This window comes from Carya illinoinensis, chromosome 6 (genome assembly GCF_018687715.1).
Source record: "Carya illinoinensis cultivar Pawnee chromosome 6, C.illinoinensisPawnee_v1, whole genome shotgun sequence".
Lineage (NCBI taxonomy): Eukaryota > Viridiplantae > Streptophyta > Magnoliopsida > Fagales > Juglandaceae > Carya > Carya illinoinensis.
The window spans coordinates 11,261,430-11,279,127 of NC_056757.1; the positions used below are offsets into that span (position 1 = coordinate 11,261,430).

The 17,698-nt window shown below is 36.7% G+C and overlaps 1 protein-coding gene across 5 annotated transcripts; it reads right to left on the minus strand.

Annotated features, from left to right (window-relative positions):
• Positions 1-1,055: 1,055 nt before the first annotated feature.
• On the minus strand, positions 1,056-15,118 carry LOC122313450. Of its 5 annotated transcripts, none has more exons than XM_043128473.1 (10): positions 14,855-15,118; positions 14,381-14,473; positions 14,090-14,205; positions 13,844-13,972; positions 10,758-10,873; positions 5,201-5,282; positions 4,928-4,987; positions 4,738-4,845; positions 2,116-2,161; positions 1,056-1,612 (listed from the first exon to the last, which is right to left on the minus strand). In XM_043128473.1, exons 3-10 carry the CDS (start codon positions 14,159-14,161, stop codon positions 1,410-1,412), a joined length of 816 nt encoding a protein of 271 aa, XP_042984407.1. In that variant the 5' UTR covers positions 14,162-14,205; positions 14,381-14,473; positions 14,855-15,118; the 3' UTR covers positions 1,056-1,409. The 5 variants fall into 5 exon arrangements, with proteins under 5 accessions (XP_042984407.1, XP_042984403.1, XP_042984406.1 ...); XM_043128469.1 differs by having other exon boundaries at positions 14,090-14,209; positions 14,380-14,473; XM_043128472.1 differs by lacking the exon at positions 14,381-14,473 and having other exon boundaries at positions 14,090-14,203.
• Positions 15,119-17,698: the final 2,580 nt, after the last annotated feature.

A 17,698-nucleotide genomic window follows, 5' to 3' on the forward strand; every position in this document is an offset into this window, starting at 1 on the left:
CATGCCATCTAAATTGACACCATGTGTTGTCTGACTTCTTAAAGGTTCTTGGGATTTTTGAATGAAATGTTTAATGATATTTTGGTCGAGTTTTATAGGTTTGGTTATGATGAATCCTCTACAAACTCATTTTGAACTCACACTTCAGTTTACATATAACTATGGGCATTTTCCTTAAGCATTTCAGAAACATAAACATCGATCGTAACCTTGAGTATTTTCCTCATCTTGCATTGCCTCAATAGAACTATGAGCGATGTTTATTTATAGGACCATATTATAGCTTCTATTAATGCTATTCTTTTATAATATATCACAGCGTGTAATTATTGATAAATTACATAAATATTACATCGTTATTTAATTAACTAAAAATATTACGTCCTTATTAATAAAAAATTAATTCTGAAAAAAAAAATATAAACTAAGCAAATGTGCATTGCACGTTGCTTTCATCTAGTATTATAATATATATTATAATTATATTATAAATTATAGTTATATATTATAATATATAATATAGTGATATATTATAGTCCATTAAAATATATAGTGATATAATATTAGTATAACTATTAAGATGCACTGTATAATATCAAAAATTCTATGTACAGTTTTGCATATTCTTTTATACACTCTACTGATGTGATTGGTTGAGTATTAAAAAAAATTGATACAGCCAACACATCAGTAGAGTCCATAGAGAGTATGCAAAAGTGACTATGTAACATTACTCATATAATATTAGTATAACTATTAATACAATAAACTATAGTGATATAAGATTTTAAAATTTAATATTATATTAATTAATAATTTATCATATAATACAAAATTATTTTATATATAATTATATATTATATATATAAATTATATACAATAAAAAAAAATTAAATATCTATATAGATATGAATCGGTCCAGTCCTGTCAAGTTTTTGAAAAAGAAAAGCAGTACCAAATTGATTTTGACCGATTTTTAAAAAAAATAAAATCGGTACCGAACCGAACCAACCTCAATACCAAACCAAACCCACCGGTTCAGTCCGGTTCACCCATTTTTTTTATTTTATTTTATTTTATTTTTTACACCCTTACATATTTCCATGACAGCCATCTTACTCATCTTAACAAAGTAATAACAAAACAAAATAAAGACTCATGGGATAAATGATCAAAAAGGGTGTACAGTGAAGCTGTCTTTTCCTTCCTTTCTTCTTTCCTTTTCTAGTAAGAAATTGATGAAGCTTGTGCTGAAAGCCCCCCGCCTCCCCGCGGAAGCTCACCTGAAAATGTACTCAATTTCATAGATAAACTACTGACTTCATTAGTCGACTTTCAGCAGATATCTTTAACTCAATACTAGCTTAGCTAGGTCAGAAAAATATCCGAGCAATGTCCAGTTCAGTATATCATCCGGCAAGTAGACGTTTCTCTTCCTCCTCAAGTCTATCCAACCATTTTAGGCCAAGATCACATCCAGCTGTAGCTGCAATCTGGAACTGTTTTTTGGCCATCTCTACGGGATCCATCACAGGGCTCTCTGCGCTGTTCCTTGCTTTGGCAGAAGAACTCCTCGAACCGAATTTCATAAGAGATTCAGGGACTTGAGCACCTAATACATGCCAGCATGCCATTGAACATAAAATTTTCAAAGAGATGAAAATTATCTATTTTGGATAGTAGCGAACCACCATTGTGACTGCCTGAAAAATTTCTCAAAAGAGGGAAAAAAAAGGAAGGCCCAGCAACCGCCACCCCTCAGGGGGAGTAGGGCATTCACTGTGAAGGCATCAAACAGAAACAAATGTCGTCTTCTTTTCTAAATAACTAAATTAATCATTTTTAATCTGAATTGTCTTCCAATAACTCCCCCACCCGGAATTGTCAACTGTATTCAATGATTAAGAAGTCCATATATGAGGTGTCATCCACAATCCAATAATTGTCGACAACAAAATGGTCTCATAATTTATCTTCGGCCACTAGTAGATGCAAACATAAAATCAACTATGAACAATAATTCCAGTCTTAGAAATCTGTAGATAATGGAATTCAGAAAATCTTAAGAGTGCCATGATTAACATAATTTGTGAAGCATGGGTGGGAAGAGCTAACCTCTAAGTAAAAGGGATCCATATGCTATGGCAGCACCAGAATGTCCCTGCACATTTGTGAAGTATAAAACTAAGACTAGTTCAACATTGTTGTTCGAGTATTAAACCATACATATAGGTTATATAATAACAAGATCTCATATATGTGGTTTAATGTTCTGCATATTCTATTATTTGCTTATAAAACAATGAAAGGATATTATACATCGACTCGTACAGATGCTATTCTCCTTTGGGTGAAAAAGTTACATACAGCTTCTGGAAAATTTGTATATTTTCTATGACTTCTAATAAATTTCTAAACAAATTGCAAAACGAGCACCAATCATCCATTTAGAAGTAAGAAAAGAAATTATACTGCCATCACCAATCACCACACCCTTTAGCAAACACATCTCCAAACTTCAAATTTAGGCACAACCCCGTAAATCAAACTCTGGGCATCAGTTTGCTCCATTCATTAATTTTACACAAATTCAGATGGAAAACGATTGTGTTAACCCACGAGATGGAGTTGGTGGTTCCTTAATTTGATCCATTGAGTTCTTCTGCCACCATACTTTAGCTCGGTTTTGGTCATATTGTGGCTGGAACTCCACTTCAAAGGCTATATCAGTCTACATGCCAAAGCTTACCTCTCCAACATACAGGGACCAAGTCCCAAATGTTAAGCTGATTATGGAACGTTATAAGATTGAGTGGAGTGTGAATAATACTTGGATGCAGAAAATTTGGTGTCAGAAAAGAAATTGCAAGGCTTATGCAAAGGTTTTTGGATTTGGAACGCGATGGGAGCCGGGGGAGAATAACGATACAAGTACGTAAAAAGATTTGTTAGCCGGCAATAAAGAAAGGTGCACAAACGGACCCTCATGTTGATGCTCTTGTAAGTAAGGTCTCAAATTGTTACAAGTAATGGGCACATTTCTCAAATTTGGAATTGGTGATAGTTGTTGGTGGTACTACTATAATGGTGGATTTGGCACTGTGGTATGCAGAGTGCTATTTTTTTTTTTTTTTTTGGACCTGGTGGCATCCGCCCAAGAAGGGGAATAAAAAACGTTTTGACCATTGCACTGAAGACAAGTCCATGTGGCAGATTTTTTTTTTTTTTTTAAACAAATAAATCAACAAACAGAAGGCAATCACTCGGACAACAATTTGGTCATACAAGTAGGTAAAATGCAGGTGTATGGCGCACACAAAAAAATAAAAAACAAAAAACCATTAATTTAGACATAAATGCCCTTAACATTAAACTATACGTTTTATGGTGCATGGAAGTTAATTCTTTTCCTTTTACAAATACTTATTATTTGAGTTGATGTAGATTTTCAATAGAAGAAACTAAAACCGAAACTTCAAATTAGGCTTCATGATGCATCGAGTCAAAATTTATGCAGGTGAGAATGTGATAATAGTTCATGGGAGCAAAATGTAATTGCCCTTTTTAACATCAGAATTTACAGAAGTGGACAGAGTGAAGCAAAAACATCGATTTATGGTGCAAAGTGTTAAAAACTTTACTTCAATGTTCTTATTGCAAAATGAACAGTAGTTGGGATGGTAAAGTATACTTTTCCTAAAAATTAAACAAACAGCATAGCATAAAGTGATTGTGTATTGTATTCAATTTCGATGAACAAAACATCAATGAGAAGTTTGTTCAATAAGTTTAATCAATTACCATTCTTTTTCTTCAAAATTGTGTGCTGCAACCCTTCTCCATTATATCCCAAGATCCCTTTTTATTTGTACAAGTTCCCTAAATTCAATACTAAAAAAACCCTCACACTATCCATCCATTGTGCAGCAGTAGCTCCCAAACCACCCCAAAATACTAAACATTATATCAGGTCATTGTTCGCAGTGTAGGAAGAGCCACCTAAACTTTTCCCTTCTAGTTTACTCTCTCCAACTCATACCCTTGCTTTACACCGTCAGAAGCCCTGAACTCTCTCATACTTTTCATCCCTTTTCCCATCATGATCCTGGCCCTATCCCATGCCAAAGCCTAACACAACCTGCTGTCCAAAATATCGACATCGGATTTGTTATCACACAGTTTATCCTGCATCACTCAGTCTACTAGTTCATATATAACACACAGGAAAATGCTACACACAAAACCCTGTTCTAAATGTGGGGCATTTTTGTAAAATAAAAAAGTACTATAGTTTTACAGAAATACTCTCAATTTAATACATGGTTGTATAAAGGGTTGTACTTGTATCATCACTCATACAAAATCCCGTATAGACCAAAGAAAGGCTGTTCATGCGAAACAAATGCAAACTTACCTCCCAAAAAATTCAGATAGCTGAATAGCATCTGATTTAAATAATTCATCTAGCTCCATAATAAAGCATGCCAGTTTTGATGAAACAACCTGACTGACTAGATTTCCAACCAATTTATACTTTAAAATCTTATATAAACCTTTGTACAATTTTAATTTCAGTGGTCCTAAGTCCAAGAACAAGTTGTCTCCTATTCACATTTCAACTACTTCCTTGCTACTGTAATCAGATTTTCTCACCAAATAGATGGTTTTCACCCACTTAATTATCTTCTACGTTAGTCTACTGAAAATTGACCAATCTATAGGAACAAAGTTCATTACCTTCTCTGATGCCCTATGAAAACACCATAATGCTGAGGCAATGTCTTTTCTCACACAGTCCCCTGTTAAATATACAGCACCGAGAAGGTAAAGAGCACCTGGATGCAACTAGAACATAGCAAGCTGTATTAAATTTTTTAAGCATAATCCAAAAACATCAACAAAATGCATCTTCATTCTGAAAACAAACCTGGTCAACGGCCTTTTCCAAATAATAGAATGCTTGTTGATCCGATTGGACATGATTGTTCTATCCAAAAGACAGGCCAAATAACATCAGCAAAAGCATTTTGAAACTAAACTAAGTCAAACAAACATCAATCTCAACTGATTAGGGTCAACTATGATCACTTTCATTAAAGCATCAAGAGGCTCAACTATATCCCTCTTGTTGCAGTTCACATCTCTAAATTAAAATTGCTTAGCATATATTACGTCCGGTACAAAGTGCAGGCATCCTAACCTCAACTCTCAGACGACAACCCAATTCGTACTGTGCATCTGGATCACCCATATCTGCAGCTTCAACTAACAAAGCAGCCCCTCTGTTATGAAATCAAATGGCATCAGCGATGCATATTTAAATACTAGAAGTTGGTAACAATCACATAAAGAAAGTGCACCACACCACATAGATAAAGTAACAAAAAGAAAAAAAAAATATAGTTAATCCAGATAAGAAAACTTAAGAAACTGAATTAGTTAAAGTAAACAAAAAAATAAATAAATTAATCTCTCATCCCAGCTTGACAGCGCAGCCTGAATATCTTTGGGTTGGTTTCCAGTTCTCTTTTAAATTTTTTTTTTTTTTTTTTTTAATCGGTCATCAACTAGTTTTATTCATAATAATAGGCAAATCCCAAGTACAACAGGGAGTATACTTGAGAAAATACCTAACTAGAGTTTACAACTAAAAGAAGAAAGTCATGGGCATTTAGTCCATTACAAACAATGGCCCCCACCCAAGAGAACAATGTTTTAAAGAAAAAAACTTTCAGCTCCCCCATTGTTCTCTCATGGTCTTCAAAACTTCTATTATTTCGCTCTCACTAGATACACCAACAAATACATATGGAAACCATTTTCCATATTGCTGCAACTTGTGAATCTCCTCGGAAGCCTCTCCAGCATGCTAGAAAATTCTCCAATCTACGGAGCATGACCCATGAGACTTCAAGACCTGTAAAAAAATCAGCCACATGGTCCTAGCCACCTCACAATGTAGAAACAAATGGTCAACTGATTCCCCATCTTTCTTAAACATACAACACCAATCCACTACCATTAACCAACGTCTTCTTAGGTTATCTGCGGTGAGAATTTTTCCCAATGCTGCTGTCCACACAAAGAACGCTACTTTTGAAGGAGTTTTCGTCTGCCAGATGCTCTTCCATGGGAAAGTGGGCATGCCTGGGCTTGATAAAACTTTGTGAAATGATCTAACTGTGAATTTACCTTTCTTTGAGGACTCCACAATATCCTATCCATAGTACCCTCAGTCATACGTACAGAATAGAGTGTTGCATAGAATTCTGTGATAACCTCCAACTCCCAGTCTTGGGCTACCCTTGTGAATTCCACATTCCATTGAGAGAAGCCATCAGAATAAGCCAACAGGTCCGCTATCGCTGCATCCTTGACTCGTGCTAGCTCAAATATGGCAGGGAAATTGTCTTTGAGACACCGTTCACCACACCATTTATCATGCCAAAATCTAACGCGCGAGCCATCCCCCACTACGATATGAGTATGTCTCATGAAGGTCTCCCAACCGTTCCTAATGTTCTTCCACAAACCCACCCCATGTGAGCCACGAAACTCATTCGAACACCAACCACCCCATACTTCCCCAACACACTCCACTATGACAGACTTCCACATGGTCTATCTTTCTTGTTGGTACCGCCACAACCATTTACCCAATAGGGCTTGGTTGAACTCCGTCAAGTTTTAAATCCCCAATCCACCCCCAGAGAAAGGAGTACACAGCATGGACCAATTAACTAGATGGAATTTGAACTCATCCCCAAACCACTACACAAGAAATTATGTTGTAGCTTCTCAAGACAATTGGCGATCTTTGTTGGAAGCAGGAACAAAGACAAAAAAGAGGCGGGGAGGTTGGTGAGTACTTTTTAATCAATGTGAGTCTACCACATTTTCATAAATACAACCTCTTCCACGATGCCAACCTACGCTCCACCTTTTCAATCACAGCATTCCAAATTTGCTCTAATTTGAAAGAAGCTCCCAAGGATAAGCCAAGATGCTGCAAAGGTAAAGAGGATACCTTATATCACAAAAGAGCAGCAAGAACCGCCACTTCGTGAACATTCCCCACCGATACCAATTCAGACTTGGAGAGATTTACTTTCAAACCCGAAGCCGCTTCAAAACAAAGAAGTAAAGCCCTCAAAGATTGGATGTACCCGAGGTGTGCTCCACAGAATATGAGAGTGTCGCCAGCAAACAACAAATGTGAAATATTAAGAGAACCATTCCCCACTGAGGAACCATAGAGAAAACCCACTTCCACAAGACCTTCGATCATCTTACTGAGAGCTTCCATGACAAAAAGGAAGAGTAATGGAGAGAGCAGATCTCCCTATCTCAAATCACTAAAGGAGTCAAAGAAACCCACTGGTGAACCATTCACCAAGATAGAGAAGTGGACTGTTGAAATACAAAACTCCACCCATTTCAACCATTTCTCTCCAAAGCCACATCTTGCAAGTACGTAAAGCAAGAATTTCCAATTAACATGATCATAGGATTTGAGTCATCCATCCAGCACTTCGTTTGCAATTAGAACCGAATCTAGAATTTGTCTGCCTTTGAAAAGTGCATTTTGTGGCTTCGAGATTAAACTCTCCATTACCGTACTCAATCAGTTCACTAGTACTTTAGAAATAATCTTGTAGACCCCAGTTACAAGGCTAATAGGACAACAGTCACGAACATCCATTGACCCCACCTTTTTTGGGATTAGTGCTATAAAGGTGGCATTGAGACTTTTTTGAAAACTAGCGTAATTATAGAATTCTTGAAACACCCGCATAAGGTCACCCTTGATCACCTCCCAATAGGTTTGGAAAAAGCCCATCGTAAAGCCATCAGGGCCTGGGGCCTTATCACTAGCCATACCTCGGACAACTTTGTGTACTTCTTCTTCATCAAATGCCAAATGGCCTCTCAAGCTGCCCTATAGACTGTTGATCTATTGCTAAGAAAGACAGCCCATATACTGTAGGTCTCCATGGCTGTTGTTCGACTAGTAAGTGTTCATAATACTGTGCAATGTGGTCCTTGATACTTACTTGATCCGAGGAGACTACTCCATCAAACATCAATGTATCTATAGCATTGTTCCTCCAATGCGAATTAGCCACCCTATGAAAGAACTTAATGCACCTGTCTCCCTCCTTAAGCCATAGTGCTCTGGATTTCTATCTCCAAGATATCTCCTCCATCAATAAAGCTCGTTCAAGATCTATGACTACCTCACTCTTGCAAGTTTTTTCGGACAATGAGAGTTCTTGCCTCCTCGCCCTCCAAACCCTGTAATTCTTCCAGAAGGGAGCATCGCTGTGAAAGCACATTGCCAAACACTTATTCATTCCAAAGTTTCAAATCTTGTTTCAACGCTTTCAATTTTCTAGCCAATATGAAACTTGGAGAGCCTTGGAACTCATAAGAGAACAACCATTGTCTAACCCTGTCTACAAAACCATCAGATTTTAGCCACGTATTTTCGAATTTAAAATACCTTATGCCTACTTGGATGCCTCCACAGTCCAAGTGGATAGGGAAATAATCAGAGCACACTCTAGGTAGTCGTCTTTGGGTTACATCAGGAAAATGTAACTCTCAGTCGAAAGTAAGCAAAAATCTATCAATTCTCGACCAAGATAGGAGTTCTTGAGTGTTGGACCAGGTAAACGATCCTCCTGTTAGTGGGATATCTATAAGTGCCTGTTCTAAAATGAAGTCAGAAAAATACTCATAGCAGGTGTGATGTAGGATGTACTTGACCTTTCACTTGGGAAGCGTGATACATTGAAATCCCCAGCTAAACAACTTGGTAGCTCCCACCATTTAAGAATTCCCGCCAATTCCTCCCACATTGATCTTCTTTCCACATCAAGATTAGGACCATAAACCCCTACAAATGCCCATTGGAACCCATCTTCTATACTCACAAAGGAGCAGGCCACAAAGAAATCACCCTCACAATCCTCTAATCTTTCCACCACCCTTTTGTCAAACATGATGAGAATGCCCCTTGATGCTCCTTTGGAAGGTAGATACGACCACCCAACATGATGCCATTTCCACAAACTTCAAACTATTTGCCAGGTAATTAATTCTAGATTGGTCTCCTGTAAGTAAATGATATCGGCTTGCCAATGTCGAAGTAAGTTCCTGACTTGGAGCCATTTGGCCTGCTCGTTCAACCCCCTTACGTTCCAAGAAATGATTTTTGGCTTCATATTGGAATCGTCGCTGCCCTTCCCTTAAAACGTCCCCGGTTAGAGCTCTGCTCCCCTCCCTCATCGTTCATTGCCCACGTAAGCCTCTTGAGTTCTCTCTCTCTTTTTTTTTTTTTGCCCATACCAAATGAGGGATCATATGTGGCTTGTTAATGACCAGCTTCCATAGCTGTGAAAGTGCCAAAAATTCATCTTCAAAACCCACGCATTTAATCCCAACGACATGTTTGAGCTCCATAGCTGTTTGAATAACCCAATCTAACCCCCTCGGATGGAACAAGTTCAATGGAGTAGGTTCTGTCCCCTCAACACAGCAGCCCTTCACTGTGTCCTCCCCCATATCATCCATCATCTCCACTCCACTTAGAAGCTCACATACTACCATAGCCCCTTCCTTTACAGCTTCCTCTGAGTTGCACATGATTTCCGCACAGTTGAAAGCAGCCAAGAGGGGTTTTTCGGCTACTAAAATAGATTCCGGCGAGGTTACTGGTTTCTGAGCGCCAGAGGAGGGTTCTGGCAGCCCAGATAGCGCCGCTGGCTTGTTCTGTGGCTCCTCACAGATTATCAGCCCACCATGCAGCACCCTCATCCTCTCCTCTGTGAGATCCAGCAAAGGTTCTGAAAGTGCCGGTGCCGATGGTGTCGCTATCTCCACCATGAAGGAAGGAGGCAGCCCAGACATGTCCATCGCCCGCTTTTGTGCCACTCCGCTGGGCAAAGATCCTCCAGAAGATGTCGGATCCAGTTGTAAAGCCTCCTCAGATCACAGATGCACTCCCGACACGAGGCTACTGACGACACAGCCACCAAACACAGCCTCTAATGTTGCCAATGACGAGCCATCGGCAATGGACTGCTGCCGCTGTTGATGGGCCATCACCGGCAAGGAGGAATGCAAACCATCACTGACAATGGGCTGTTTTTGGGCCAGCAACCCATTGGCCCCCTCAGCGGATGTGGATCCCATCTCAAAAGAAGGCCCACTTTTCTTAAGCTTCCATCTCCACTTGGGTTCGGCTTGACGTGACTAGCCCAGGCCCACACCCATCTTAGTTTTGCCTTTGTCCAGCCTGGGTTTCAGCTTAGGCCCAACCCCTTTAAGGCCTAGTCTGAAATATACATACAATGGGTTCAAGTATTCGAGAATATACATACAATCACTTTGGGGTAACTATAATTTCAGATTTCAATAACATAAGACATGAATATTCTTAAGATATTACTCAAAATTTGGCTCAAGTGAAGCCCGGTTGCAAACCCGAGAACTGAACCAAACTGTTACAATTCAAATTTTCAGAGCCGCAATCAAAACAAATTAATCAAAGACTGAAATTGGTCTGTTTGGCTAGGTCTACAAGTACCCAACAACCAAGCATAAGGTTATAACTTCTTTTCTCTTTTATGCAGAAGCAGGCACCCTTCAACACATTTCTGCACTAATGATGTTAGCTATGAACACCATCATCAGGAAGTAGACAAGAAGAACAAAGAAAAGGATGACATAGGAAACATTGCCAGTTCACTTACATAGCTTTGCATGCCCCTGGGACATGGTATTTCAAATGCAATTTGGACAGCCAATACCTGGCATGGGTATTTGAGTTGTCAGCCTCTAGAGCCAACTCAAAGTTCTCCTTTGCAGCCTGAAATTGAACTCAAAAGGTATAGAAAATAAGCACAATTGCCAGACCAGCTTAGAAAGCATCCTTATGTCAACCACAAGTAAAATAAAAAGAAGAAAACACAGGTATAGTTAAAATCAGAATTCCATAAGTGTGAAAAGGGTCAACCAGCATTTCTGCACATAATAAAAAGGCAATAATCTCACACCTGTATTACTCATTTGTATGATTAAGTTCTGCATACAACTCAGTCAAACAACATCAAAGCAGCCTAAAGATACACTGGCATTGGCTTAGCCAAATGCCAGTCCAGCTCTTAATTTAGCTAATGTGGTCATAAATTGGACTACATTGGATTAGCCAACTTAAAGCCATCCAGCCCATGAGCTATATAGTAACACGATCCCACTCAACAAATATGACTTGCTACTGTAGCAAGGTCATATAATTTTATCTCATATTTCCTCAAACCCTACTTCTTCCAACGGGTTTCTTTCCCACAAAGCAAGCCTTCTTTTCCTTGTGTTTTCTCTCCAGCTCCTCTTCCGTCGCCAGCTCCTCTTCTGTGGCATTGTTCACAGGTTTCATTTCCTCTCCCTCTCTTTTCTCTTCGGTTTTGTGTTTTTGGGTGAAATTCGAGGGTGAAATTAGTGTTGGTTGAAATTCGTATAAATGTTTCTCTTACTGCGTTCTTGCTTTGTGCAAGAAAATTGCTCCTGAGCATGTCGACAGGATGGAGTTTGGTTTGGCTCCTGAGCATGTGTCGATGGAATGAAATTTGTGTTGGGTGAAATTCCACTTGATGCCATTACATTTCTCTACAGAGCATATCCATGCTAGATTTGGAAAATCAAATGGTTATGACATGAAATTGTCACATTTCCTTTCAAACCAGACAAGCAACAACAGAATCACATCATTTAAGGCTCTAAGTTTTCTGTTCTTCTTTTCAAGATTTCCTAGCACTTTTCCCTTTTCCTTGTTAGTTGAATCTCTTATAAACTTGTATACCGGGGTAACACCTTTGTTTATGTCTTAAAAAAGTCTTCATCTTTCTTATGAAAAAACAAGTTTATCAAGGATGGTCAATCTAAAACATTAAAGGTGCTTTTACGTAACATAAAGCAGGGCCATATATTGGAGTTGATAGTATTTTTAATTAGACTTACATGTGTTTTCAACATTTATAAAAGAAAAACAACATTGAAAAAAAAAAAAAAAGCGATCTTACATTGCTATTTGTTATCATTTTTTTTTTTTTGGGCATATTCATAAGATTCTTTTGTTGTGAACTTATGTAGCTCCAACTATTAACCCTATTGTATGCTGCCGGAATCATGAATGTCAAAAAGCATAGGAAAAAACTTCAATAGTATGCTGCTGGAATTGTCAATGTCATGTTGTATTGCTGTTGGAACTCTTGTGATAGATAAGGTGAAAGATGTTTTGCTGTGGTGCAGTTTGCTGGTTATATTGTGACAGCAATGTAAAGTCCATTGTTGTAGCTGTGTTTTTGCTGTATAGTGTGTTTTTGCTGGTTCCCTTTTGTCAGATTCTAGTTGCAATTAGGTAGAGATCTCTAGAGATCAATCGGTTTCTTTGTGAGGCCAAGAGAGAGGGAAAAGATATTGTGTTGGTGGAGAGGAGCTTTCATTAAAGCTTTAAGCTTTGAGAGGATGCATTAAAAAAGTATTTTTAAAAAATGCTTTAAAAAATAGATAAAAATTTAAAAATAATAATATTTTATTATTATAGATAGCGAGATATCTAATCCAATCTGAGTTCACGTTTTGAGTGAAATGTCAGTTTCATTAGCGGGCAAGCACATGATTGGGAGGTGGGTGTCCTTGTTGAGTTCTTTAACTTGTTATACACCATTGGACAAGTTAATACAGTCGTGGATAAGTTGGTTTGGTCGCTTTCCAGTAAAGGAAAATTTTCTGCACGCTCTTTCTATGAGGTTCTCACTACTCAAGCTAGTAATCACTTTCCTTGGAAGAGCATGTGGAAGAGTAAAGCACCTCTTAAGGCTGCTTTTTTTTGTTTGGACTGCATCCTTAGGGAAGATTCTAACCATTGATAATCTAAGGAAACATCAGCTTATCCTCATTGACTGGTGTTGTATGTGCAGAAATAGCAGCAAAACAGTAGATCATTTACTTCTACATTGTGAGTTAGCAAGGGCCTCTTCTACATTGTGAGTTTGCAAGGGCCTCATGGACTTACTTTTTCAGCAAAGTGGGATTAGCATGGGTTATGCTGGGGAGAGTGGTTGACCTACTAGCTAGTTGGTGAGAGATCACAGGGATACCACAGACTGCGGCTGTGTGGAAGATGGATCCCATTTGTCTACTTTGGTGCATTTGGAGTGAAAGGAATGACCGAAATTTTGAGGATCAAAAGCGCTCCTTGGAAGGGTTTAAGAGTTTTTTTTTGGAAGACTTTATTTATGTGGGCCTTTGTCATAGACTTTAATAGTCTCAACTTTCATGATTTCCTTGTAACCATTTCTAGTTCCTAACTAGGTGTAATCACATGTATACTTCCTGTGTACTTGGGCTATACCTATTTCTAAATCAAAAAATATCTTCTTACTTGTTAAAAAAAAAACAAGGTTTTAAGTGATTATCCAAAAGTCAAAAAGTGACATATTAGCCAAACTTTGCCTAAACCAATGTCAGTGCTCTTATGTAAGTCTATGTTGCTTGGCTTACAAAGAAATGAAGACCTTTAAACGAGACTGTCCAAGTATGGTTGCTATTCTAGTTCAAAATTGTTAACTTATTCAGAAACATAAGATTCCTGCCTAAAAATAAGATTAAAAGAACATCTCACTACAAATATTATAAGTAACACTGCAATCAAATTCTCTCCCAAACATTGTGCAGATGACTGAACATTAACGCAAACGGATTGAGAGGAAAATGAACAAAAGAGATGTTAATGCGAGCGTGGATATTTATAGAAAACCATAAATCATGTATCCATTACCCTAAGGAGAGGGATGAGACGATGATCTTTGAGATCGCTGTAATCGATGACTCTATCAACTTCCTTGAGAGCACTCCACCCTTTGGCTATGAGCTCCATGGCCTTCTTGTTCCTACTATGCAGCTCTCTCTAAAGGGAAGAAGAGGGGAAAAAACAACGACGAAATCACCACCAAGGAAATTACCAAAAAGGAAAACAGATTTATGGAAGAGGGTATCACTATCGAGGGAAAGTCGGAATACGAACCTGTTGGTTGAATTGAAGAAGAGGAAGAGCGGAGCATTTCAAAGTGGAATTCGTGAAGAGCAGTCTCAGCATCCTTTCTGAATCAATGATTTGCTGATGGTTCTGTTTTTAGCCCTGTATCCGATTTATACAACTCAATTCTAATCTGATTTATTTAATTAAAATGATATTCAACATTAATTCACTAATTTTGTGTTGCATTTGCATGAGTTTATGAATAGCAATAAGAATTTTCAGTTTTATTAGAAACTAGATAGAAAAACTAAATTGAAAAATTTGAGAAACTCCACCTTTTTTTTTTTATTGGCACAGGTGTCCTAGAACAGTATCCCGACTATTTCAGAACTGCACAGCCCCTCAATAAAGAGTTTCACGCAAGTGCACCTAAAGTAATTCAAAGGAAAAATCTTCAGTCCGATAGACCCTAAAATTATTTGCACCGAAGAAATTTTGAAACTTAGACCTGGGGAGGATATCACCAAGCCCAAGACCTTTATCACTTCAGCCAACCCCATGGGTTGAGAAACTCAACTTATAATTTAATAAAATTTAGGATTTAGGATTTTTTACAAAATTGTACTTTATGAATTGTACATTTGACCATTCCCCACCATATCATACAATACTACAAAGTACAAACATAATCTCAATGATGCATAGGAAGGAAATACAAAAACAAAAATCAGCAAATGATACTTTGCTTGGACTCTGGAGCATAGTAGATGTAAGAAATCAAAACAAAAATCTAATATTTTGAGAAAATACCGAGAGGGGAGACGCAGGGGACGCCTGGAGGAGAAGGAACCGGCGGCGAGGGACAGGGGCAGTGACGCCCACACGGCGAGAGAAGAAAGAGAGAGAGAAGCGATGGGTCTGAGAGTTAGGTTGAGAGTGAGTGAGGTAGCGCGCAAGGGACAGTGGTGGCCGACGGCAAGGGGCAGGCAGTGACGGGCACACGGGGGTAGAAGAAAGAGACTCGAGAGAGAGAGAAGCACGGCCCACGGGTCTGAGGCTGCGAGAGTGAAGTGTGGGGTTTCTTAACCAATCTAAACGACGCCGTTTACTTGAATTTTGGCTGTTGTCTGATCAAACGACACCATTTTGCTAAAGCAAGGCTGGGCTGCTGCGGTTTACCCTCAGGGCTTCTAAACCATATTTTTTGTTTAAAAATGTTGGGCAGCGACTACACCACGCGCCACTTGAATTTTATTATTTTTTTATTCACATCAAATTAAATTTTCTTATTCATCATTTATATATAGTATATTTGTTAAAAATAAATAAATAAATAAATAAATAAAAGTAAGTATGTCGTGTTGGAGTGACGAATAGAATTACTCTTCTTTTTTTTTACCCCAACCGGCGCCTTTTTTTCTTATCATAAATCCTTACCAAACCCTGTTTTTATAAATTATAAATTTTATTTAGCCATATCTTTTTATTTTTAGTTTTTATAATTTTTGTCAACACTAAATTTAATTTTTAATATTGATTATTAACAATTACTACTTCACTAATGTCTAATTACATGCTATTATACTATAGTATTATATGTTATAAACTATTATACTAGACTTCTTTCTATACTAATATCTAACTTATTTCAATGATAAACTTATATTATAGTATCTAATTACATATTATTAGACTAATATCTAACTTATTTCTAACTTACTTCTATACTAGACCTATTTCTAGTGTGTAATTACATGTTGTTATATTATTGTCTAACTTATTTCTATACTTTATTATGTATGGTAGGTTGTAGTAATATTATGATATTTATATTTACTAAACTATTAGTCTATTTATATTATAGTATAAGTATATTATTTTATAATAATTAAGTAATTAACATATACTAATATGTTATTGAATTTAATTATAGAAATTCTAGATTCTTTATATGAGTATATATGATCGATATTTAAATAATACATACTTTTATAACATATGCACAAATTGGAGTCGGATTATAGCAAAGTCAATCAGAATATAGATCCAACTCCGACTAGAAAATAAAAAATAATAATCTGACTCCGACAGCGTGAAATTAGAGTAAAGTCAAATCTAGAATTGGATTTTCGAATTTTTGCATAGTCTTAATTTATGAAGATATTAATGAATTTTTTTTTTTTTTTTGTAAAATTTTTCAAGGCCCTTAATTTATTGCATTATATGATATTTTGCATAAAGCTACGTTAGACAATTTTTATCTATAGATTTTTATTTTATTTTTCAAATGAAGGATAGGAATTTGTCGAAAAAGATGTTAAAAATGGCACATAATTAAATATGCTCTCTCAAACTCTCTTTAGAAAGCGAAACCAGTCCTCCATTTTTCTTATAAGAGGGAGTAGGGTTGTAAAAAAATTTGAGTTGGAGGTTTTTTTGTATTTTTAGTTGGAATTGGAGTTAGAGTCAGATTTATTTTCTAACAGACTCCAACTTTGACTTCAACCCTGACTTCAATTCCATCATCCAACCTCTACCTCCAACCTTACATCAATAAAGTCAAAGTTTTTTTAAATTTTTTTGTATTTTTAGTTGGAGTCAAAGTCGAAACCAAATCTATTTTTAGACTAACTTCGACTCCGACTCCGTCACCTGACCTCCGCCTCCCACTTTACTAATATTTGCTTTTGACTTATATCTTTCACGTCGATATTAGTATACATAGGTTATAAAAATATGTATTATTTAGATATTGATCATATATATTCGTATAAAAAGTCTAGAGCTTATATAATTATATTAAATACTATACTAGCATATGTTAATTATTATAGAATAATATACTTATATTTTAATATAAATATACTAATAGTCTAGTATATGTACACATCATAGTACTATTATCATACATAGTCAAGCTTTGAAATAATATACTTGACTAGCTAATAGTGAGTAATATGTAATAGTCTAGTATAATAACTGTATCCCAGGTAATATATAATAGATATATATATATATATATATATAATGTTTATTATAATAGGCAGTAGAACCTGCTAGTAATATATAAATAATAAAAGGCAGTAGAACAAGCCCTTTGCATAAATAAAAATTGTTGACAGAAGATGATAAAATTGACTTCATTGAAAATATAACATAATACTTACAATGAGCTTAGTTCTCAAAAGAGTTGGGAGCAGAAGACATGAAAGGAAGTTTAGTTTACAAGATAGAATATTTTAGTAGTGAGGAGGGCAAGAAAGAGAATGGTTTCAGATGAGGAATTCTAAATGCATTCATTTACATACAGACTCTCTTTATATAGACACATGTACAACATAGATCAATAATGTGTGCCACCTCACTCTAACACCATCAAGACCATCTGACACTATAAAGACTAAATAATATACAAAGTGTTTTAGACTATTATCTATCATCCTACGAAAGCTCAAATAAACAAAGTTATTTGTCCTTTAGTGGACATAGAAACTAATCTTGAAACACACGTCTTTATTATTCTTGAATAGTAATTCTTGTCCTCCTTGAATAACTTTTGGATTGAATCTAAAAGTAATCTGATAAGAATGGTGGATAGTAATATTGATAATAGAAAAAATTACTTGTCTTGTTCTTCAATGAGATAATACTTCA